Source organism: Chiloscyllium plagiosum, chromosome 21, assembly GCF_004010195.1.
Source record: "Chiloscyllium plagiosum isolate BGI_BamShark_2017 chromosome 21, ASM401019v2, whole genome shotgun sequence".
NCBI classification, from domain to species: domain Eukaryota; kingdom Metazoa; phylum Chordata; class Chondrichthyes; order Orectolobiformes; family Hemiscylliidae; genus Chiloscyllium; species Chiloscyllium plagiosum.
In genome coordinates, this window is record NC_057730.1 from 18,822,147 (window position 1) to 18,847,929 (window position 25,783).

Sequence of the window (25,783 nt, forward strand, 5' to 3'; positions counted from 1 at the left end):
CCACCCTTGAACAGCTGTTTATTTGTGTGGAGGTTGCACATTCTCCCCCTGTCTGTGTGGGTTTTCTCCAGGTGCTCCTGCTTCCTCCCACTGACCAAAAATGTGCAGGTTTCGTGAATTGGCCATGCTAAATTGCCCCATCGTGCTCAGGGATGTATAGGCTAGGTGCATTAGTCAGGGACAGATAGAGTAATAGGGTAGGAGAATGGGTCTGTGTGGGATGTTCAGAGGTTCGGAGTGGACTTGATAGGCCAAATGGCCTGCTTCCACCATGTAGTGATTCTGATTCTAACTCCTCTGGGCCTACTGAGGTTTCTTTCCTCTCTCACCAACAGTCCATACTCCTGGAACTGGCTATTGATAGAACCTGGCGAATTTCACTATGGTGAAATTTCCTTCTGAGATATAGGCAAGCTTTTTAAGCAAATTAGTGCCCCTCCAAGCATTACTTGGCTTTGGGTAGCTGATAGTATTGTGGGCAGGTTGCCCACCGCTCTCGACTTTTTAGCTGGGGCTGAAGGTCATGTGGAGGTACTACAGTGCCCTATAAATTCTAGACACATTTCTTTGGCATCTCTAAGCAGAAGTATAGAATCATACAGCACAGGAAAGAGGCTATTAATTTGTGCAATTAAATTGCTATCTAATTAGTCTCACACTCATGTACTTTGCTCATCACTCTGCAAATTTCTCCTTTCAAGTAAAAGTCCAAATCCCTTTTGAATAGTACTGAACCAGCTTCCTCAATCTTTTCAGATTGTTATCAAATACATTCCAAGTTATTAAATGGCTATATAAAAACATTTCTCATTTACTTTCTGGCTACTTTGCCAGTTATGATAAATCAAAGTTCTCTGATTATCAAATTTTCTGCTCATGGAAATTGTTTCTTTCCAGCTACGCCATCAAAATATGTAATCGTTTTGAAAACCTTCTATCAAATCCCCGTTCTCCTTCCCTATTCTATGGTGTGCCATCCCAGTTTTTTTTATCTCACCACAAACTTAATCCCATGGTTCTTTTCTGGCAAATCACCTGTACATCCTGTCCAAACTATTCATCAAAATAATCATAATATGGATACTGTTAATATCCCTTTAGTGCGTTTTTATTCCCTTGTAAAATATGTCAATAAGTGCTTAGAGTGACCAGTTTCACTCTTTCCCTATGGTATTTGAAGACGAAGAGGCTGATGGGAAGATTGGAAGGACCAAAATGTTTGGCTGCAGGTATACATTGCAAGAGCTTGAGTCCAAGAGCTGGCATTGAAAGGAATTAAGGTCTGCCTGACTGCCCTTTAAATATATCAGCAGGACCTTTGACCCCTTTAAGTAAATGGCAGACACATGAACTTCTTGATTTCCCCACCACAAGATTCTTCATCCTTCTTATGCAAGCAAATGTAATAAACTGAAAACCGTATTTAATTGCATGAGAAAAACTGACCTGCTTCCAAGTGGTTAATTCCAGTCTGTCACCTGCATAACAGACGATTAGCCTTAGGAATCATTGCAATATTTCTGTTACATAGCTTCCAGTCCATGGAGTGATGTACATTTCCAAATGTGAAGAATACAGTTCAAGCAACTATGCTTCATGTTTCAGAATTTGAGTATTACTGAGGAAAAAAACATGCTGCTGAAACTTTAACTCATCAGGACCGATAAAGGGAACAAGAGCATACTAATTGTTTGGCAAGATGGTTTAGATTGGTCAAGACTGTGCCATGGAGACCTATTGTCTTGCATGTTTTTGGTTAATTCAACAAAACTAAATTTACAGATGAGACAAAGCTAGGTAGAAGGGTGAGCTGTGAGGAGGATGTAAGGGTGTTGCAATGTGATTGAGACAGGGCAAATGTATGGCTGATGCAGTATAATGTGGACAAATGTAAGGTTATCAACTTTGGTTGTAAAAGTAATAAGGCAAATGCTTATTTAAATAGCTGTAAATTGAATGAAGGGAATATTCAATGAGACCTCAGTATCCTTGTGTACCAGTCACCGAAAGTAAGTGCAGACGTGCAGCAGGTAGTAACAAAGGCAGACTGCAGTTGGCCACCTTAGAAACAGGATTTGAATACAGGTTCAAGAATGTCTTACTTCAAAAATACAGGGCATTGGTGAGGCCACACCTGGAATATTGTGTGCAGTTTTGTCGGGGAGTCCAGAACCAGGTGTCAGAGTTTAAGCATAAGGGGTTAACCTTTTAGGGTTGAGATGAGAAGAAATTTCTTCACCCAGAGAGTAGTGAGCCTGTGGATTTCACTGCCACAAAGTGATTGAGGCCAAAACATTCTGTTTTCAAAAGGAACGTGGATAGCTGTTGAGGCGAAAGGGATCACGAGATGTGATTTAGGGTGGGATTAGATTATTAAGCTTGATGATCAGCCATGATCATGTTGAATGGCAGAAAAGGCTCAAAGTGTTGAATGGTCTATTTCTGCTCCCATCTTCTATTTTTCTATTTTAAAGCTATACCTGGACAAGTTTTTTTTCCTCCAGAGAACAGGCCCCTGAATATGAATATACATAGACTCAGCAAGCATATACATAAGCCATGTCATGAGCCCTACTGATTCAATTGGCTGTTAGTGTAATTCTTAGCACATTTGGATTTATTCTGAGCAATCACAGTTCTGAGTTTTGCAAGTTTGGCCTGGGTCAGTACTAAGTGTATGCCACAGTGATATAGCTGTATTTCAAATTTGAGATTCTTAAGTGCAAAGTGGAATGCTTCAACTGAGTGTATCTCTTTTCCGGAATATTCAACAATGGTTTGTTTTTCAAAACACAATAGGAGGCTTGGAAGTTCATGCTAAGAATTTTCTGGAATGAAATACGTTTTTAAATACAACTAAGTGAGTGTATTATAAATTTGACTTTTATTGCATCATTAAGGTTGCTGCATAGTTCTCTTGAATTTGGATATTGGTGACTTTAGTACTTTGCATTTGTTATGCCAGGCAATGAACACTCCATTCCTATAGCTAATTTTTGCTGTCCTTGAATAAATATTTTACTGGAAGAATCTTTGGAATACTGAGTACTATCATTGGAAAATTATTTTCTTGTATTATTTGCATCACTGGTGCTAAGCATGCCTTGTCAATGACTGCAATTTCAGATCTGATTTGTTATAAAATATAAAATTTATGCTAAAAGGAGCTGTCTGAATGCACTTTGGCAATATCTTCCATATGTGTTCAATTTAGTTTGTAAATTTCTTTGTCTCTCTCTCTCTCTTGTATTTTGATTTCTCTATTTTCTCATTTATTGCTACGATCTGTAATGCTGGACTTTTTTATTTCTTTATCTTTTTTTTTCCCCGAAGAACGTGTACTGAAGAATCTGTACCTAGATACCTTGTACCTAAGATAGTGCCAAAAGTGGCAACTCATAAAACTTTTCACTGCATTCAATCGAGTACATGCGACAAAGCTAATTCAGTTCAACGATCACTTGCCCTCACGTTCGCTCTTGTACCCGTTCACACTCTCGTTTGCTTACTGTCTCTTGCTCTCTCACTCACTTACTGTGTCTCGTGCTCTGTAGCTTAATGTTTCTCTCTCTCGCCAACTTACTATATTGCCTACTCACTGTCTTGCCCACTCCACCTCATGTCCCCTCTCGCGTTTCTTGTCTCTTGCACTCTCTTGCTTACTGCCTCGTGCCTGCTCGCGGTCTGTCACCCACTCACCTTCTTTCTCCCCCCCCCCACCCCCCACTTACTGCCTCTCATGTGCATCCTCTCTCTTGCTTACTGCATCTCGCGCACATCCTTTTCATGCTTACTGCCTGACTCTTGTGTGCGCTTACTGCCTGTCTCATTCAAGCATGGCTGATACACTTTTCAACTCCATTTTCCTGCCTTCTCCCCATTACCTTTGATCCCTTTACTGATCAAAAATCAATCTATCTCTATCTTAAATATACCCCGTGAGTAGGCCTCCACAACCTTCTGTGGCAGTGAGTTCCACAGATGCATCACCACCTGGCTGAATAAATTCCTCATTACCTCTGTTCTAAAGGGTCATCCCTTCACTTTGGGTCCTAGTCTGTCCTACCAGCAGAAATATTTTTCCGACGTCCACTCTATTTAGGCCTCTCAGTATTCTGTAAGTTTCAATCCGATCCCCTGCATCCTTCTAAACTCAAAAGTACAGACCCCCCAGAATCCTCAAAAGCTCTTCATATGACAAGCCCACATCCCTGGGATTATTTTTGTGAACCTTCTCTGCACCCCTTCAAATGCCAGCACACCTCTCCTTACATATGGGGCCCAAAACTGCTCACAATATTTCAAATGTGGTCTGACCAGAGACTAATACAGCCTGAACAATACACCTCTGCTGTTGTGTTCTCGCCTTAACATTGCATTTGCCTTCCTCACCGTCATGTGAACCTGCATGGTAACCTTAAGAGAATCTTAAACTAGGACTCCTCAGTCCCTTAATGTTCAAATTCCCAAAGCATTTCCCCATTTAGAAGATAGCCCACACCTCTCTTCTCCTTACCAAAGTGCATTATCTCAGATTTTCCCATATTGTGTTCCATCTGCTACATCTTTGCCAGTCTCATAGCCTGTCCAGACCTCTCCAGCCTCCGCACCCCCTCAACACTACCTGCTGCTTCATTTATCTTTGTGTCATCTGGAAACTTAGCAACATGCCTTCAATTCTGTCATCTAGATCATTAATGTATAACTGAATGGTTGTGGTCCCAAAATTGACCACTGCAGAAGTCCACTAATCACTACCTGTCATCCTATCTCTTTATCCCGCTCTCCTGCCAATCAGCCAGTCCATTATCCATTCCAGTACCTTTCCGTAACACTGTGGGCTCTTATCTTATTTAGCAGCCTCCTGTGTGACCCTGTGTCAAAGTCTTCTGGAAATCCAAATAGATCACATCCACCAGCTTTCCTTTTTCAACTTGCTCATTATCTCCTCAAAGACTTCTGATGGATTTGACAATAATGACATTCTCTTGATGAAGCCATGCTGACTCAGTCCTATTTTACCGTACACATTCAAATACTTCACAATCTCTTCTTTAATAATGGACTCTAAACCTGACCAATGATTGAGGTCAAGCTAACAAATCTATAATTTCCTGTCTTCTGATTCCCACCCTCCTTAAATTGTTAGCCATTTTCCAGTCCTCTGGTCTCTCTGACTCCAATCATTGTTGAAAGATTACCACTAATGCCTGTACAATCTCCTCAGCTATCTCCTTCAGAATCATGGGATGTAGTCCATCCAGTCCATCTTCATCCCTTTCAGCTTCCTCACACTTTTTCAGCTTCTCCTTTAGTGAGGACTACTACACTCACCTCTGCCACCTGATTTGACTTGAAGTCATGGTGTGCTACTGATGTCTTCAATCGTGAAAACTGATTAAAAGGACCTATTCCATTCCTCCATCATTTGTTTCTTGTTACTACTTCTCCAGCCTCATTTTCCAGTGGACCACTGTCCACTCTTGCCTATCTCTTACTTTTTATATATCCAAAAAACTCTAGCAATCTTCTTTAAATTACTAGCTGGCTTACCCCCATTTCATCTTCTCACTTTTTTAGTTGTCCTCTGTTAGTTTCTGAAGGTTTCCCAATCCACTAGTTTTCCACTAATCTTCACCACATTGTGTGCTTTTGCTTTTATACTGTGCATGATTTCCCTTGTGCAACCATGGGTTACCTCATCCTCTCCTTAGTATGTTTCTTCTTCCTTGGGATGAATTTCTGCAGTGCATCCTAAATTAACCCAGCAATCCCTGCAGTTGCTGCTACATCTTCCCAGCTAGGCTCCCCTTCCAATTAACTCTGGCCAGCTCCTCCTTCATGTCTTTTAGCTACCTTTACTCAATTGTAATACCATTAAATCTGATTCCAGCTTCTCCGTCTCAAACTGCAAGGTGAATTCTATCATACTATAGTCACTGCCCCCCAGGGCTTCCTTCACCTTTAACTCCCTAATTAAGTCTGCCTCAGCACTGCTGCCTCACAGCACCAAAGACCCGGGTTCAATTCCTGACTCAGGCGACTGACTGTGTGGAGTTTGCACATTCTCCCCGTGTCTGCGTGGGTTTCCTCCGGGTGCTCCGGTTTCCTCCCACAGTCCAAAGATGTGCAGGTCAGGTGAATTGGCCATGCTAAATTGCCCGTAGTGTTAGGTAAAGGGGTAAATGTAGGGGTATGGGTGGGTTGCGCTTCGGCGGGTCGGTGTGGACTTGTTGGGCCGAAGGGCCTGTTTCCACACTGTAAGTAATCTAATTACATATCACCAAATCCAAACTTATCTGTTCCCTAATGGATGCTACCACAAGCTGCTCCAAAAAACAATTTTGTAGACATTCCACAAATTCCTTTTCTTGGGATCAGCTACCACCCTGAGTTTCCCAGTCCATCTGAATATTGAAGTCTTCCATGATTATTGCAATAGTGCATTTCATACCTGCCTTTTCTACTCCACATCCTGACTACTGCTAGGAGGCCTATACATAACTCCCATCAGAGTCTTTTTCTTCTCTACCTGTACAGATTCTATGCCTTTCAATCCTATATCTCCTCTTGGTATTGCGCTCAGCTTCACCTCCTCACGCATCTCTCCTTCATGAGCATTCCCAGTTTCCCTTATCTGCCAGCCCCTCTTCTTCCTCTCCCCCAGATTGGCTGGCAATGATATACACAGACCAATTTTCTTTTCCTTTTGGGGACAATCATATCTATCCAGAAGAAAACTTATTTGTATGAATACTTTTCAGTCTATAATAGATGAGTAACACTAGGATCTCAGTTTGAATACGGGAATTATAACCAATAAGATTAAGTCATGATGGCGCTGCTTGAATGTGGTGGCCTAGTACAAATAATCATGTCAAGGACACTTCCTGTATTTTAATCTCCCTAGCGCGCAGACATCAGATGAAAATACAACTCATTCTAGTTAATAAGGGCATTGATTTTAAAGGCATGCTTCTCTTGAGCACTTGGAAATCTTAACCCTTTCTTTGTTTCCAAGTTGATTTCAGTGTATCTTGGCTAATATAGGTTTGTCTGTTCCTTGTCTTTATTTTCATTAGTCACTAAAATTACATAGTTTTGCTTCAGTCTGTTAACTGTAATGCAATGAAAATGTGGCTAATTATTGGCTTTCTTTGTCTAACCCTGGGTGGTATAAAGATATAGTGTACAGTTTAAAGCCAGCTAGAAAGCTGTCTGGTGGGTGGTGACTAATAGAATGCATTTAATATTTGATGGGGAATTAAGATTGTGTTCAAGCTATGAAATGCTTGAACAATTATGATAGTGTGAATCACTCAAAACTACTGTCCTGCAGTTTACTGTCATCTGGAAGATCAAATGGACTGTAGTCTTGAACAAACATGTAATTACCAGTTTGAAAACAACAGTTAAAAGGATTAGATGAAGGGTGAGAAAAGACTCACATGAAGCATAAACACTGGCATAAACCACAGTTTATTGATTTCTGTTCACTGCTGTAGGGTGTCATTGTAAGTTCAATATTTATTACTCTTCAAAAGGTGATGCTGATGTTGCCTTGAAGCTCTGGAGTATGTGGTGACAGAGCTTCCACAGTACTTTTAAACAATGAATTCCAGGCTTTTGATCTGGAAACAATGAAGGAACAGGCATATATTTCCAAAATTGCAATGTAGTGGACTTGGAGGGAAAGTTGCAGTGCTGGTGTTTTCAGAAGTCTGCTACTTGCTCTTCTCAATGATAGAAGTTGCAAGTTTGGGTAGTTCTGTCACAGAAGCATTGTTAAGTTGCTGCATGTTGCAGATGGCAGGTACTCTAGTTACAGTGCACTGGTGGTGGGGGCAGAGTATTTAAGGTGCAGTTTGTAGAATATCGGTCACATCGTCTGCCTTGTCCTGCATGATGTCAAGTTTCTTGAATACTGTTGGAACTGCACCCATCAAACAAATGGAGAGTATTCCATCATGCCTGATCTGTATCTTGTAGATGGTGAACAGGCTATGGAGAGTTGGGAGGTGAGTTACTTGCCACAAAATAGCCAGCCTCAGACATAGTCCTGTTGTCAAGTATTTGTATTTGGTCCAAGTAGATATTTGGTCATTGGTGACTCTCTGGGATGTTGATGGAAGATTCAACTCCTCACCGGTAATACCATGAGGTGAGTAGTGGTTAAACTTTTGTTTTGTTGGAATTGCCAGAGCATGGCATTTGCATGAAATGGCTGTTTTGGTGAAGGGGAGTTATATACTTTACTTCACCCACTGATCATAACTCTAGGGCTAATGCAGGCAAAAATGACTGCAGACGTAAATTAAGTAGCTGTGCGGAGAGCTAGAGACCTACAAATGCAAAGTGAATTTTAAGTAACAGCCCTTCAAAAGTGGTAGGAAGTAAATGCGGATGAACTGAACTGTGATCTTTTGTGAATACAAAAATAATGAAGGGCTGACAACACCCCTCTCAACAGCAACCCATTTCCTGCAGCTATGTCCCAAACTGCAGACATATTTGTATTTTTCCCTTTGAAAAGTATACAAGGGCAGGGTGTCAAAATGCTAGTTTAACTCTACTGGACTGTGCTACTGGGACTAAACATTCCTGTGTAGCAGTATGGGTTTGAGCATTAACATACTGGAAAGAACAGGTGAAGAATTATCCCATTCTCTTTACCTGGAACACAGGGGTGACTCTTTTTCACAGAGTGCTAGAGTTCAAGATAGCTAGCAGCCATTCAAAAGGGAAACAGGACAACAAAAAGGACTCTCCCTGTGAATGCTGGAATTCAGTCATGGTTGAAAGGAAGCAGAACCACAGGATCTCAAGCAATCTGCAAAACTAAGGATTGTTTAAATCCCAACATCAACGCTACCAGTGATCTCCACTGCAAGGGCCACAGCATTCAACTATCTGCTCTTTGGAACAATTCAAACACTAATCCATACATCTTTTGCTTTATACTTTTGTCTTTTTGGACTTGCGCCTTATTTCCTTTGTGTATTTTCCTCTTTCTTCTATGTAGTAAATAGTAAGCTTGATCTTTGTTAATTCAAGAAAGATGGGTTAAATTAGCTACCACATTATAGGAACAATGCAACCGCACTGGAGTGCAGACAGAGTAGATTAACCAAAATGTTGCCCGAATTGGAGCATTTTAACTATGAAGAAAATCTGGATAAGCTAGGGTTGTTTTCTTTCGAGCAGAGAATGCTGAGGGGGGGACCTGATCAAAGTATATAAGATTATGTGGGTTGTAGTCAGTGCAGGTAGAAAGCAGCTGTTGCACATTGTTGGAGGGTCAATAACAAGGGAGGGAGGGGCATAATTTTGAGATGAAGGACTGGATGTTTAGAGGGGTTTTAAAGAAAAATGTTGTCACCCAGAGGGTGGTGGGGATCTGGAATTCACTGACTGGGAAGCTAATAGAGACTGGATATCTCTCAACCTATATAAAACAAAAATGTTGATGAACACTTGAAGCATCATAAAATTCAAAGCCATGGGTCAAGTGTTGGAAATTTTGTAGGTAGAGTGTGTGCTGACCTATGGGTGAAAGTGCCTTTTCAGTGCTGTATGATTCTATAACTCTTAAAAACAGTTCATTTGAGTTTGGCAAAATGTTATCCACAAGCTCCTTAGTAGGTTGCAACAAGGCTAATTTACAAAGAGGATACGTATCTAAAGTAGAGGCACCAGTTAATCCCTTCTAATCCAGAAATTTACAGGTTTAGGCTTTCTAACCTGGAAGCATAATGAATTGGGGAACTTTGCCTGGTGTTGGTGTAACAGCAAAAACGTTTCCTTTCTGTCATACTAAGGAATTTTGACTCATTAACAGTAGGTTAGTCTCACAATGTTGTCGCAGTTGAAGCACACATTGCCCAAGCGTTATATCTCTTTCTGTAAGCAATGTTTTTTGAGAAAACAACCCTTTGTGTGCAGGACTTTTGTAACTTCTGGTGCAGAACAGTTTGGGACAGTTTCTTTATTTTTTTGATTTGGAGATGCCGGTGTTGGACTGGGGTGTACAAAGTTAAAAATCACACAACACCAGGTTATCGTCCAACAGGTTTAATTGGAAGCGCACTAGCTTTCGGAGCGACGCTCCTTCCTTCACTATCACCTGATGAAGGAGCGTCACTCCGTGTGCTTCCAATTAAACCTGTTGGACTATAACCTGGTGTTGTGTGATTTTTAACCTTTTTTTTGGGCATTGTTTATCTCTGCTTGTGGTGAGAAGGTGTTAGCCGTCATTGTCATCAGAAGCAATCCAGTTTATGTGCAGCATTTCCAAATACAGAATGAAATCCTGACATTGTACCTCATCCTTAATCTTGGAACAATCATGTAACATTGCACCAGTATAAACATTTTTTTCATCCATTACAAAAGGCACTAAAACATCCCTTACGGACAAAGGAAACTTTCATCCCGTCAATCCCAGAGGTAAAAGGCCAGCATCCAACTGCTTTTGCCATCCAGTTCCCTGAAAATTGATGCAAAGTGGTGCAAATAGATTCAACTTGGGGTGTGTATTTAAATAAAATATAGATCTACTGGGAAAGAGCAAGAGAAGTAGAACTAATTGGATAGCTCTTACAGATCACCAGAATAGATGCATTGTGCAGGATGGCTGCCTCTCTATGCTGTATAATTCTATAAGAAATACATTTAGTTATGTTGCTGTGTAAATCATTTGTTTATCTTTTTTTTGTTCTGTGATAATTTATCTGACTTCCTTCAGGAGCTTAAGAAAAAACCTTTAATTTGATAGCACATCAAGTTGACAAAATTCTAATTGATAGTCACCTGCAAAAGTAATGTAACAGACTACTCTGGGTCGTTGATTCTAAGTTAGAGCAATTATTTAAATTCTTGAAATTTCCAAGACTCCAAGTTTCCAGACTTAAGTAAACCGAGACATACATTTAAAACTTGTGTCCGTATATGTACGATCCATTTTACGTGTATCTGAGCATATGATCCATTTTACAATGCATTATGATAATTGTGACAGGGTAGAACTTTAGTAATCAAAAGGAAATACAACAAAAAATCAGTTTAAGTTGCAGAAACAACCAGGCTTAATTTTTTAAAATTTAACTTACACTAGAGCCTTGCATACGTATTGAAGATAATTAAATTAATTCCATCATTCACTTGATAAAAAGGTACATAGCCATTATAAGTTGTGCTTATGTATTCTTTTAAATTTAAAGACATTGAACAAGTCAAAAAAACTACTGGCAAAACGATGAAAACATGATCTGTAGTTAATAGGAAATTTGTTTGCATATATATATCTATTATATCATAATTGACTATAAGGTCAATAGTAAATTAGAACTTAATTATTGTAACATTTTCTCCCAATTTTTTTCTACAATATACCTGTAGTAATGGAAATCAGCACTTGGTAATTTTTGTTTTATTATCTTTGCTTTAGCCCGGCACCAGCACGGAGTATGAGCATCCTGAATCTTGCAGACAGATCAAATGTTGTCCTACCTCCTCCAGATTATGCCTCTGATCCAGTTAAACATCACAGCAAGGAAGTATCTTTCCACTCTTACAGCAGCATCCCAGTCAAAGGGATTGTCACCCAGCCAGACAATACTAGTTCAGTAAGTACCCATCAAAGATAATGTGCCATCATTTTTGTGAAAAATCTATGATCGTAAGGGTGTTCTTGAATTTCGATCTAATACTAGAATTTGTTTTTGTAGTTGCATGTCATGAACAAATAACACTAAAGTAAAATAAGTTTCTGAGAGCAATCATTCTCCCATCTATATCTGAAGGGTTGTGAGTCAAGCTATTCTCTAGAAACGTGAGTGCATTGTCCATACTGATGAAATATCCGCCTTTTTAACATTGAGAACACTGTTGACTATTAATTCAGATTTAACCACTTATGAGTTTGGCTTATCCTAATCTATTACTTGCAAATGCTCAGCACTATACAACGTGTTTGCCTTAAATTATAAAACTTCTCAAGATTGATTGATTGAAGTTATTCCTACTTTAGAACAATAAGTGTATTCCTCCGTAGTGTAACTGTTGTGTTTAAACAAGTTTATGCTAATGATTAATGATAGTGTAGGTTACTTTGAAATGGCAGACAACATGTAGTTGAAATTGATCTTTAGGAGCAGTGTCAAATAGGCTTCCTACTGTACAATACCCGGCTTTTGCTTTCCTTTGGCTTGGAAAATACCATTGTTTTTAAATTTCAAACTGAATCTCAGAATCTGGAAAAGACAGTTCATTTTTTTTTGGTAGAAATAGTATTCTGCAAGTTTTGGTTAATGATGTAGGAGGGAGGGAGTCAAATTTCTGGGACATTGGGACTGGTACAAGCAGAATGAGCAGGACCAGGATAAATGCACTTTTGGATTGGGGTGGAGGAGGTTTAAAGTAGAATAGAAGGGGATAGGGTGTGGGGGGTGTTAAACGAGAAAGGAAGTACAGGGTTAAACTAGAATGGTAAGGGGGATGGGAACCTGAGCAGGAACCTGAGGACAGAAAAACGAGGACAGAAAAACAAAGGTAGAAACACAAGATGAAAAGCAAAAGTAGAAGGCAGATTTTCTTTTTAAAAAATGAGGCCATAGTGCAAATCAAAGCTAAAATGACTAAACAGGTTAAAAAGACAATTCTAAAGAGTTTGTGTCTGAAGGCATGGAGCGTTCATAGGTGAATTAGAAGCGCAAATAGATCTAGATGATTGTGATTTAGTTGCAATTATAGTAACATGACTGCAGTGTAACCAAGCATGGGAACTGAGCATCCAGGGGTATTCATTATTTAGCAAAGATACACAAAAAGGGAAAGGAGATGGTGTACTGTTGTTCATAAAGGAGGAAATCAATGCAATAGTGAGGCAGGATATTGGCTCAGAAAACCATGGTGGAATCTATTTAGGTGGAAATAAGAAACATCGCAGGGGAAGAAAACATTGGGACTTCTCTAAGAGAAGGCATTAAATAAGAAATCAGATGTATGCAATAACAGTACAACTGTAATTGTGGGGGTCTTTACATATATGGATTGGAAAAACCAAACAAGCAATTGTGTTGTGGAAGAGGACTTCCAGGAGTGTGTACTTGATTTTTATTTTAAATCAATATGTTGTAGAACCAACCAGAAAACACACTAATATAGATTGGGTACTGAGGAATGAGGGGGTTCTTTGGGGAAGGGTGACCATAATATGAGAGAATTCATCATTAATGGAGAATGAAGTAATTGAATCAAAAATTAGGATCCTGCATTTAAATAAAGAGAATTAAGACGATAAGCCACAAATTGGCAAGAATGGATTGGGGAATCTTACTAAAGAGATTGATGGTGGATAGGTAACGTTAACTATTTAAAGAATGTGTCATGAATTAAAACAGTCATTCATTCCTGTATAGCACAAACATTTAGGAGTAGGCAATGGCCTAGTGATACTATCATTGTACTATTAATCCAAAAACTCAGTTAATGTTCTCAGGACCTGGTTTTGAATCCTGCCATGACAAAGAGTCATATAGTCATAGAGATGTACAGCATGGAAACAGACCCTTCGGTCCAACCCGTCCATGCCAACCAGATATCCCAACCCAATCTGGTCCCACCTGCCAGCACCCGGCCCATATCCCTCCAAACCCTCCTTATTCATATACCTATCAAAATGCCTCTTAAATGTTGCAATTGTACCAGCTTCTACCACATCCTCTGGCAGCTCATTCCATACACGTACCACCCTCTATGTGAAAACGTTGCCCCTTAGGTCTCTCTTATATCGTTCCCCTCTCACCCTAAACCTATGCCCTCTAGTTCTGGACTCCCCGACCCCAGGGAAAAGACTTTGTCTATTTATCCTATCCATGCCCCTCATAATTTTGTAAATCTCTATAAGGTCACCCCTCAGCCTCCGACACTCCAGGGAAAACAGCCGCAGCCTGTTCAGCGCCTCCATGTAGCTCAGATCCTCCAACCCTGGCAACATCCTTGTAAATCTCTTTTCTGAACCCTTTCAAGTTTGGCAACATCTTTCCTATAGGAAGGAGACCTGAATTGCATGCAATATTCCAACAGTGGCCTAACCAATGTCCTGTACAGCCGCAACATGACCTCCCAACTCCTGTACTCAATACTCTGACCAATAAAGGAAAGCATACCAAATGTCGCTTTCACTATCCTATCTACCTGCGACTCCACTTTCAAGGAGCTATGAATCTGCACTCCAAGGTCCCTTTGTTCAGCAACACTCCCTAGGACCTTACCATTAAGTATATAAGTCCTGCTAAGATTTGCTTTCCCAAAATGCAGCACCTCACATTTATCTGAATTAAACTCCATCTGCCACTTCTCAGCCCATTGGCCCATCTGGTCAAGATCCTGTTGTAATCTGAGGTAACCCTCTTCCCTGTCCACTACACCTCCAATTTTGGTGTCATCTGCAAACTTACTAACTGTACCTCTTATGCTCACATCCAAATCATTTATGTAAATGACAAAAAGTCAAGGGCCCAGCACCGATTCTTGTGGCATTCCACTGGTCAAAGGCCTCCAGTCTGAAAAACAACCCTCCATCACCACCCTCTGTCTTCTACTTTTGAGCCAGTTCTGTATCCAAATGGCTAGTTCTCCCTGTATTCCATGAGATCTAACCTTGCTAATCAGTCTCCCATGGGGAACCTTGTCGAACGCCTTACTAAAGTCCATATAGATCATCCAACAACTTGCCCACCACAGAGGTCAGGCTCACCGGTCTATAGTTCCCTGACTTGTCTTAATCGCCCTTCTTAAACAGTGGCACCACGTTTGCCAACCTCCAGTCTTCCGGCACCTCACCTGTGACTATCGAATGGTGGATTTTGAATTCAATTTTTAAAATTTTGGAATTAAGAATCTACTGATGACCATGGAATCATTGCCAATGATCAGAAAAACCCATCTGGCTCACTAATATCCTTTAGGGAAAAAAAATCTACCATCCTTATCTGGTCTGGCTTGTGTGTGATTCTAGACTCTCAGTAATGCGACCAATTCTCAATTGCCCTCTGAAATACCAGTCTTCAGCCATTCCGTTCAATCCATATGATATCAATAAACAATTAGAGGCACTGGATGCTACAAAGGCTATGGACCCTGACAATATTTGCAACAGTAATGAAGACTTGTGGTCCAGAACTTGCCACTCCAACGCAGCTAATTACTGCCCAATCAGTCTACTCTGGATCATCAGTAGATTGGTGAAAAGTGTCATCAGCAGTGCTATTAAACAGCACCTGCTCACAGAACCCAGTTTGGCTCTGCCTGGGCCACTTGGATCCTGACCTCACAGCCTTGGATCAAACATGGAAAAAAATCCAGAGTTAAGGTGAAAGTGACTGCAGTTCACATCAAGGTCCCATCGATTGAATGTGTCATCAAGGAGCAAAACTGGAATCGATGAAATCAGAGGGCAAACTCTCTGCTGGTTGGAGTCAAACCTGGCACATCGGAAGATGGTTTTGGTTGTTGGGTCACTTGCACCACAAACCTCAGGCTATCATCATCTATAATAAGAGGCAATCTAACCACCACACCCTGATATTCAATAGTGTTACCATCACTGAATCCCCACACCATCAACAGCCTGGGATTACTATTGACCAGAAACTCCAGTGGTCTCTCCACTTAAACACAGTGGCTACAAAAGCAGGTCAGAGGCTAGGAATACTGAAGTGAGTAACTCCGCTCCTGAGTCCCCAAAGCTTGTCCATCACCTACAAGGCACAGGTCAGGAGTGTGATGGAATACTCCCTTCTTGACTGGATGGTTGCTGCTCCAACAGCACTCAAGAAGCACAACACCATCCAGGACAAAGCAGCCTGTTTGATTAACACCACATCCACAAGCCTGCACACTCTCCATAGCTGATGCTCGGTAGCAGTACTGTGTACTATCTACACTGTAGAGATTCACCAAAGATCCTTAAATGGCAAGTTCCAAACCCACAGCCACTTGCATCTATAAGGACAAGGAAAGCAGATAGATCGGAACAACATCACCTGCAACCTGTGGAATTTTTGATGGCAGATGGCTATGGAGGCCAAGTCATTGAATACATTCAAGATAGAGATTTTTAGATTTTAAATCAAGAATATGAAAGAGTAAGCAATTTTTAAAAATGGCTTAACAGTTCTCATGATAAATAATGTGCACTGCTATATTTTTCAAACAGGAACATGTCATTGACCTCGAGGATTAGCCGTGGTCATATTGATTACTTTAGCAGGCTCAAAGGGCCTTGTGTCCCATTTTTGCTTCTAATTTCTCTTTTTACAAGGCTGTTAACAAAGACCAATTTCATTCTGAATCCCACAACCACACCCTCCCCCAATCTCTTTTGGATAGAAAATAAAAACAATAGGTGAGTAGCAAAGCAGATTAAATTCAGCAATCTTTGCTAAAACATTGGAGAAACTGCTGGTCAGACCAGTTGGTTTAGAAAGGAGAAAATGTCAGTAGGTGATTCTCATAGACTGATGTTCAACTTTGCAGTAGGCAATTGAAAAAGGTATTGTCCTCAGCTCAACAATTCAGTTGAAGAGTAATGAGCAATACTTTTTTTAAAAGCCCTAACCTCCACCTTTTGTCAAAATTCCTTGGCAGCAAAGTAAGGAAGAATGATTTGCTGTCAGACTTCTGTATTGCTTTGAGTCAGCTGTGTGTGAGTGGTGTGTTAACTTTTATTTTTATCTTTAACTTCTGTCATCCCTTGCCCCCATTCCCCCAAGACCTTCACCCCACATCCACCCCCACCCACCCCCGTGTAACTTTTAATGTCCAAATCCTTGAAACTGGGGTTATTTATAACTTTTATTCCACATAGATTCAGGGTTAAAACATTAGGGACTTCCTGGTCTGTATAGTTTGGCTACTCATTGTGTAAGCTTATTGAACCATCAGGGCCTTATTGGTTTAAATCTTTACTTTTCCTTTGATGCATTTGCCAGTCATTTTTAATGCTTTTTAAAACAAAAACTTGTTACTATCTATTTCTTCACAATCATTATGACCTAAAAGTTAATAATTCAGCTTTTGCCAGTGTGCAATGATTTGGAATATTTTCATGAAAATTAAAACTGCTAAAGAGTTTACAATTGTCACTTTTTAGAATTGCTATAACTTCTGCTCTAGCATTTTGCCTTTTTGCTTTCATAAAAGTTTATTGTACAATTACTGCATTAAAATAAATTAATTAGAAAATTATATTAATTTGAAATTGAATCAATAGCAGTATTAAAATTTTACCTACATGAAAATCAGATTGAAAATTGTTTGAAACTAGTACGTTTAATGGTAAGGAACCTTGTTATCTGAATGTGTAATTTCTGATTATTATCAAAAGCAATAGCATTTGCAGGAATGATTTAGATTTTAGAGGACACAATAACTGGAATCTAGTTTTGAACTTTTTCAACAACTTTTATTTTTGAATCAAGTTTATTTGGTTTGTTAATTATTTGTACATCTTGGATGTGAAATTAAAAATAAACCTGTTGTAACAAATATAGAGCTTGTTATTCTGAAGTACTATATAGATAAAGCAAGTTTACTTTTAACAAATTCATATGATTCTCTGAAAATACTGCCATTATAAAATTCTGAGTAAAATATTCTAAGTTTGTTTTACAATTTCCACATTTAAAGTCATGTTTAGCTAGCCAAAATAAATTATGTACATGTTATGGTTAAAATTGTGGCTGTGCTTTCAGTTAGATGTAGTGAGTAGGTTAAAGTGTTAGTGATTTATTGTCCTAAAGTATAATTTGCCACTTGCAATCTCAATGAAAAGAACAATTAGAGCAACAAAATATAGAATTTTTTTTGCTGATATGGAATATGGTCTTTAAGTCTAGAGCTGAGTATTCATGAGAAGAGAGTGTAGGCTTGACTTGTCCTGTGTATGACCTAGATATACTTTATTCTGATGTTGAGTGCCCAAAATAGAAACACTCAAGTGCTGACATTACTCATCTGGAGCTGCAAACTTCACAAAATAGATAGCTTTTGTTTTCTAAAATGTTTAAGAGGACTATTCTGTGTGATGCCTTTGAAAAAGGGGACACCCTATGTTGCTTTGAGATTAACTGTAATACAATTATTTCCTAAATATGTGTGGATGAAATCCAGAATTCAACATTTTAAAGGGTATAAGAAATAAATATGTAATGATTGCAGTTGGTGCCCTAAGTTAAACAAATTAAGCTAGGAACTTGGAGTCTTGATATTTGGATCAAGATGTCCTTTGCATGTAATTGTTTTTATTAATCCATTAAGGATTTATTGCAATTGAAAAGTAGTACTTGGCATAGCTGCTAGCTAGCAGTTCAGCAGAAGATTCATGTGACATGAACAGGTGACTCCATCTGAAATCAGAACCATTTTTCCAACATTCGAAAACTGCTAGTTAATGTTTAATGTAGAAACACATGCAATACTGAAGTAAAGTCCCCAGCACCTCTTAACCCTAAGCCTTTAAATTATACATTTTCACCATTTGAAAATCTTGACTACATTGGTCATCACATTCCCAGAAAGGTTTTGTATCATTATTGGATTTTAAAACAACAGAGTCAATCTAGCAGACATGTTTGGATAATTTCTAATTAGTATACTTCCAGAAATGTGATTTTTTTTTAATATCAAAGAATATATTTAAGCAATGTTGTAATTATTTTGTTGATAACTCAACTGGCATATTTGTATGTCCTGTTACTCTAATTTGTTTCAACTATTTCTTCCATTTCCTGAAGGTCAGTCATACTGCTATATAGTTCCAGTCACACACACTGCCTTCTGGAACCTTCTCTGGCTAATCACTCTTCATTTGTATGTGTTGACAAGCTATCTGACACTCTAACAATCCACATATCCACTCTAATCCACAAATCTACACTTTAACAACACACAGCAAGGTGACCTATTTGCTACTTTCCACCTCCTCCAGCTCTACCTTCCAGCCTAAAAACTGAAGTTCTTCACTATAGTCATCTGGGAGTTTCCCTTGGCAATGTAGAAGTATTGCTACCCTTGATAGTTTATACACTAGGCCTCCAGCCTGGGAGATGCAGGTTATTTTTAAAGATAGCTTAAATCTTTAGAAGGAGTGCAGACCTCCTTTACAAACGTAAGCCAATCTCTTGTAAGGTGCCGAAAAGTTGGTTCCTATATTTGCAAAGCAGATGTCCTTTAGTCCAGATTTTGAAATTCTGTACACTTTGCTTGGAGACTTTTTTGATCTGATGGAAGTGCCAATGCAGTTACGGTCTTTAAATTCTCTTTGCCATTCCACTGTGTATCACTACTTTCAAATTGACTCAAATTACCTTGAGGAGAAAGTGAGGACTACAGATTCTGGAGGAGGAGAACTTCTTCAAGCTAGGCATCCTTGGAAGAGGCTTTGCAGTAGGGTTGAAATCAACCAGGAGAAAGTGAGGACTGCTGGAGAAGGCTATTCGCGATGAAGGGCTTATGCCTGAAACATCGACTCTCCTGCTCATTAGATGCTACCTGACCTTCTGTGCTTCTCCAGCACCACACTCTCAACTGAAACTATCTTAAATCAGTGAACCAAACTAATTCAGCAGTGGGTGAAAAACTGTCTCTTGGCACAACTGTACCTGAAGTGAGCCCTGATATTTTAGTTGTTGGGGCGCAGGTTGTGTTGATGCAGTAAGGAGGCAATACTTCTGTGTGGGCCACCATCAGGAGAATTTGAGCTGGGGTGTCTAGACAGCTATTATTCCATTTATTATCTATTCCGATGGCTTGTTTTACATGTTTTTTTTAAATTTATTCAATAGTCATATTCCAGTTGCAGCTTAAATATGGGAAGGACAACTTTTAAATCCTAATCCTGGGTTTTCTAATCAAGTTCAAAAACTGGGGCTCTTGGGTTCAGACCATTTAAGTGACAGCCAAATGCAGTGAATGTCACAGAGATGGTCGTATGGTCCATGATTTTGTTCTGCTACCAGGTTTGACTTTTGTCTCTTTTTTTTATGCGATAGTAATGCTTATTACTAACAGAAATGGCACTCCAGGTTGAAATAGAAATCCTACCAGTTGTCTAATTATTTTGAGATTCTGCCATTTGCCATGCAAGATTTGTGTAAAATAATTATTGTGATCTGGACATGGCCAGCAATCACTCCCCAGGTAAGATGATGGTGTTGTTGATATACAGTTGATGTGGTGAAGATGTTTTGACCCAGAAACCATGAAGAAATTATGTTGGATTCCAAATCTGAATGCTTTGTGATGTGGACTGGAATTTGAAGGTGTTAGTGTTCAAATGCACCTGCTTCCCTTATCCCTCCAGGTGACAAAGGTTATAGGTTGGGCAGTATACAACCATACCTTTGAAAAAAGCTGCACAAGTGCAGACATTCCTCTAATAACACTGCACAGAACGTGTTTTAGGATTTTTTTTAAGTTCATGGCTTATTAATGACTTTATTTAATCAATATTGTTACTTTAAGATTTTTAAAATTTGCTCGTGGGACGTGGGCATCACTGGCTGGGCCAGCGCTTATTGTCCATTCCTAGTTGTCCTTGAGACAGTGGGAATAAACTGCTGCCTTGCAATCCATTTGGTGTAGGTTCAGAGCGATTTGATCTATACTTGACAATAGGAATACCGAAGGTTCAGAGGGGAGGCAAGGAACCAAATAAGAGAGTAAAAGTGGAATTATGAGCAAAGACAAGCAGCTAACATCAAGGGAATCCCTAAATCTTCTGCTGGCATATAAGTCGTAAAAGAATGGTTAAAGGAGGGGTATGGCCAATTGGAGACTGAAAGAGGATTTACACATGGAGGCAGGGGCATGGCAAAGGTGTTATATATGCTTTGCATTCCTCTCTTAAAAAGAGGTGCTGACCAAACCGTTGTGACAGAAGGAAACTCTGTCACTAGAAGTGTTCAAAATTAGTAAGGGAGAGGTCTTTAATAGACTGTTGGTTCTCAAAAGTGACAATGCACCAGGACCAGATGAGATATGTACAAGGCTTTTGAAGGAAGCCAGGGTAGAAATTTTGGAGGCGCTAGTCATAAACTGTCTTCATCCCTGGACTCAGAAGGTGCCAGTAGACTGAAGAATTTCAAACATTACAGCCTTGATCAAGAAAGGTTGTAAGGATAATCCCAGCAATGATAGATAAGTCTGTTTAACTTTGGTTGTGGGAAGCTTCTAAAAATTAGTCCAGCCATTAACTATCAATTATCATTAGTAGTTGCATTCACCATGCCAGAGTCTCTACCAATCGAAGTCCACTTGCCAACCAATCAGCACTCTCCTCTTGTACAGTATGTACATTGTTTTTGGCTTCGTGAGTATTCTTGTGAATTGTCTTGATGAAAGAAGAAAATCTTCAACAAAATGTATCTCTTTCTTAGCAACATGTCCTTGATGACCTATCCCAGAAATGAAGACTGAAGTAGATAAAATGTTGGTGCTGCGCATGCAACTGAAAGAAAGGGATAAGATGGAAACTGTTAATTAAAATTTCCAATCTGTGGTGAAAGGAGGAATTCTAATTATCAAAATATGACAAAGTGTCGTGGGAGAGGACCTGAGTATATCCTAAAAAGGGGAATGCTCCACACATCCCAGAAAAAGGCAGAAGTGGCTAAGATATGTGTGGATCCAAATAATGGCACTTTATTTGGAGGAAGTAAATTGAATTAAAGGAGTAGCTGTTTGATAAAGAAAAAAAAAAGTTCAGCCAGGTGGAGGAAGGTAATGATGGATGAAGGTTGTTTGGACTGACATTCTAGAAAGATTCAGAGCTCTCACTGCCCTGATAGGGGATGGAGATGTCAACAGATTTAATGTCTATGGTGAAGAGGCGACTGTTTGGAACATCGAATTGTTTGTTTAAAACTTATTGAAGCTGCTGTATAAAGCAGATTTTAAAATCTGAAGATTTGTTGCAGCTTGTTCCAGAAATGATTTGCATCATGCCTCTCCAGTTAAATACTGCCCTCCTGTGATTAAAATCTGTACTGTAAGAGGTGAGCAACCGATCTGAAGCAGTAGTTTGTCTATATTTTCTAAGCAGAGCATGCAGTACAGGAGTGAATTTGATCTATTTTCACAAAAACAAGTACTTTATTTTCTTATCCATTCAAATAAAATGAAATGATATTTTATAATTTGGTGTCAAAAATGGTTCTGTTTTGCCTTTGTACAGCATATACCATTGCTATCACTGGATCTGCTGACTTTGAGGAAACTGAACCATCATTATCTTTTCTGGTTGAAGTTACTTATAATTCTAGTCCCTAAGCAGTCAGTTTCTGTAATTTTTATCCAAAAGCCATAATGATATTTTAGCAACTAAATAATCAAATATTTCAATTATGATTCTTGTAAGTATTTTTTAAAAATGGATTAGATTAGATTACCTACAGTGTGGAAATGGGCTGTTTGGCCCAACAAGTCCACACCATCCCTCTGAAGAGCCACCCAAACCCATTCCTCTGCATTTACTCCTGACTAGTGCACCTAACACTACGGGCAATTTAGAATGGCCAGTTCACCTGACCTGCAGATCTTTGGACTGTGGGAGGAAACCGGAGCACCCGGAGGAAACCCACGCAGACACAGGGAGAATGTGCCACACAGACAGTTGCCTGAGGCAGGAATTGAACCCGGGTCCCTGGCACTGAGAGGCAGTAATGCTAACCACTGAGCCACCATGCCTCCCATACAAACAAACAAACTTAGTTGACTAATAAAATAAAAAATATTTCACTAGTTATCTCTTCCAATTATTTGTTTTTTTCAAGGTTGGTTGAATAGACACTCCCTGCCAGTGGTAACACTTAAGTGATGGTAGTATGTTATAACTTAGGTAGATCAGAATGTTGAACTATTGAATGATTGAAAATATTGCCCTTTATTTGAATCCAAATAAGAAATCAGTTGTAACGGTTACATGATGGAATCCTAGTGCATATATGATTAAGCTAGATACACAAACACCAGGCATTTCTATTTTTAATTTATATTTCAGGAGATAATTCTGTTTACTTAACATTAGAGTAGTTACAGCTGGAAATTCTAGTTATTGTTCATGTGTTGTCAACATTTAAAATTCCCAATTTTCCAACAGTGCTTACACTTGTCTGTGAAGCATTTTGTGATATTCCAGGTTGTAAACGCAAGTTCTTTACAGTTTTTATTGCCACAACAGCAGTTGCCAATTGTCATGGATTGTAAACTTGAAGCATTCCTTTTGTCATAGACATGCAGCATCAAACTTCCATTTCCTTTTTACAGAGTTCGGAGCCAAATGGCATCATGAAACCACCTTTCCTTAGGTAAGGGATATGTTATCGCAACAATTATTGTTCCTAGAAAATGATAGAAATACTCAGCAGGTCAGGCAACATCTATGGAGAGAAACAGAGTCGATGTTTCAATTTTTTTCAATTTTGTCCTAACTTGTAATTTTGACTCTGTTACTTTTCACAGATACTACCTGTCATGCTGAATATTTTGAACACTTTGTTATATTTCAGATTTCCAGCATCTGCAGTATAGTAATTGCTCAATGCTGCTATATGTTACCTTGCACCGCATGAGCTCTCTGCTTGATCAGGAGCTGGTGTTCATGTTTTTAGGATGGAACAGTTCAAGACATGAATACCTCTTTAATCATAATGCTGGATGGCTGAAAATAAGTCTATGTGGAAGATCTAAGGTATCTGTACAAACTTTGACAGTTGTCTCAACCCAGACTCAAAGGAATTCTATACCTGAAATCGTATTTCAATGAAAAGCCTAGTTTCATTTTTTAAAATCTCATTTCATTACTGTAATCTGGCTTTAAAAATTCATCCATGTTCATGTAAATAAAATTTTTTATTATTTCATGCTAGTCAGAAGTTGATGGAATTTTAAGGTTTTTTTGAACTGTTTGTTACTTTTCTTGGAAATAGTGATGTTAATACTTAGAAATAATTCACATCCTGCCCACCCCAACCCAAAATTATTTTCCTGCTTCTGCCATGCCTGCCAAAGTGCTTCCCAAAGTGAGGGTCCTTTTGCTTCAATCCGCCTTTGCAACAGCAGGCCGCCTTTGAATCCTTGCATTTGTTTGAATGGTGAGTGATCTAACTGATCTTTAAAACTGATTCCTGTTCCTAACCCCTTTCTCGTCACTCTCATGGCTCACCAGCATCCCCTTTTCCCCTCATGAACCCACAACTCTCCAGGCTCTCCACACTTAGATGGCATGGATGGATGGATGGAAATCATGCAATTCTCAATCCTTGGAATGGGTAACATTTTATCAAGCACTGCCCTAGAACAATGCATGTGGAAACACCATCATTTTCATGTTTCCCTCCAAGTTGTGCAACATCTTGATTTATTATTCTGTTTATTAACTGTTCTTCATTATTCACAATCAAAATTCTGGATCTCTGTAACGTACTCTGCGTATCTACACCACACAGACTGCAGCAGTTGAAGGAAACTGCTCACACTGTCCTTGCCAGCAATGTACACTCCGTCAAACATTTTTATTTGATTCACAAATATGACTTAATCTAAAAAAAAATTACATGGAGTCGAGTTATATCACACATAAAGAGGCTTCTCGATCAAACCAACTATGTTCGTGTCTAGATCATTAATGTCTACTGCAAATAGCGAGGAATCAAGTACTGAACCCTGTGGAATGCCAGTGGACACAAGTTTCCATTCACTAAAACAACTTCTGACCATCATCTCTGCCTCCTCCCATTAAGCCAGTTTTGGATCCCATTTGCCAAAATGCCCTGGACCTCATCAGCTCTTACTGTCTTGACCCCAGTCTCAACCAGTGGAGATTAATTCTATCCATCAAGTTTTTATTCCAATTGTTTCCCTATCACTGATGTTAAATTCACTGGTATATAGTTCCCTGGTTCATTCTGAGCACGCTCCTTGAATAATGTAATTACTTTAGCCGTCCTTCAGTTCTCTGGCACCTCCTATTTCCAGAGGATTTGAAATTTAATGTCAAGGCTCCTATGATCCCTCTCCTTGCCTTCCACAATCTCCTCCAACAGCAGCCTGAGATAAATCTCACCTGGGCTTTATTCTATCCAATTTTAAGACCACCAAATCTACTAATGCTGCTATTCATAAATTCTTCTAAAATATATCAGTCTTTCTGTCCCTTATCCCTACGTCATCCTAAGCGAATACAGATGTATTCACTTACAACCTCACCTATGTCCTCTGACTCCATACAAGATTTGCTACTTCACTCTCCATAGGTTCTAATCTCAACGAGTCCTAGAGATGTACAACAGGGAAACAGACCCTTCGGTCCAACCCATCCATGCCGACCAGATATCCCAACCCAATCTAGTCCCACCTGCCAGCACCCGGCCCATATCCCTCCAAACCCTTCTTATTCATATACCCATCCAAATGCCTCTTAAATGTTGCAATTGTACCAGCCTCCACCACTTCCTCTGGCAGCTCATTCCATACACGTACCACCATCTGTGTGAAAAAGTTCCCCCGTAGGTCTCTGTTATATCTTTCTCCTCTCACCCTAAACCTATGCCCTCTAGTTCTGGACTCCCTGACCCCAGGGAAAAGACTTTGCCTATTTACCCTATCCATGCCCCTCATGGTTTTGTAAACCTCTATAAGGTCACCCCTCAGCCTCCAACGCTCCAGAGAAAACAGCCCCAGCCTGTTCAGCCTCTCCCTATAGCTCAAATCCTCCAAACCT

General features: G+C 39.5%; 1 protein-coding gene across 1 annotated transcript in view; it reads left to right on the forward strand.

Moving 5' to 3' along the window:
* The window catches only part of baiap2l1a (BAR/IMD domain containing adaptor protein 2 like 1a), a 150,041-nt gene that overhangs the window by 120,173 nt on the left and 4,085 nt on the right, over positions 1-25,783 (forward strand). Inside the window, exons 12-13 of the mRNA XM_043711357.1 lie at positions 11,447-11,624; positions 23,329-23,369. Coding sequence (XP_043567292.1) covers positions 11,447-11,624; positions 23,329-23,369 — 219 coding nt within the window. The remainder of the gene's footprint in view (positions 1-11,446; positions 11,625-23,328; positions 23,370-25,783) is intronic.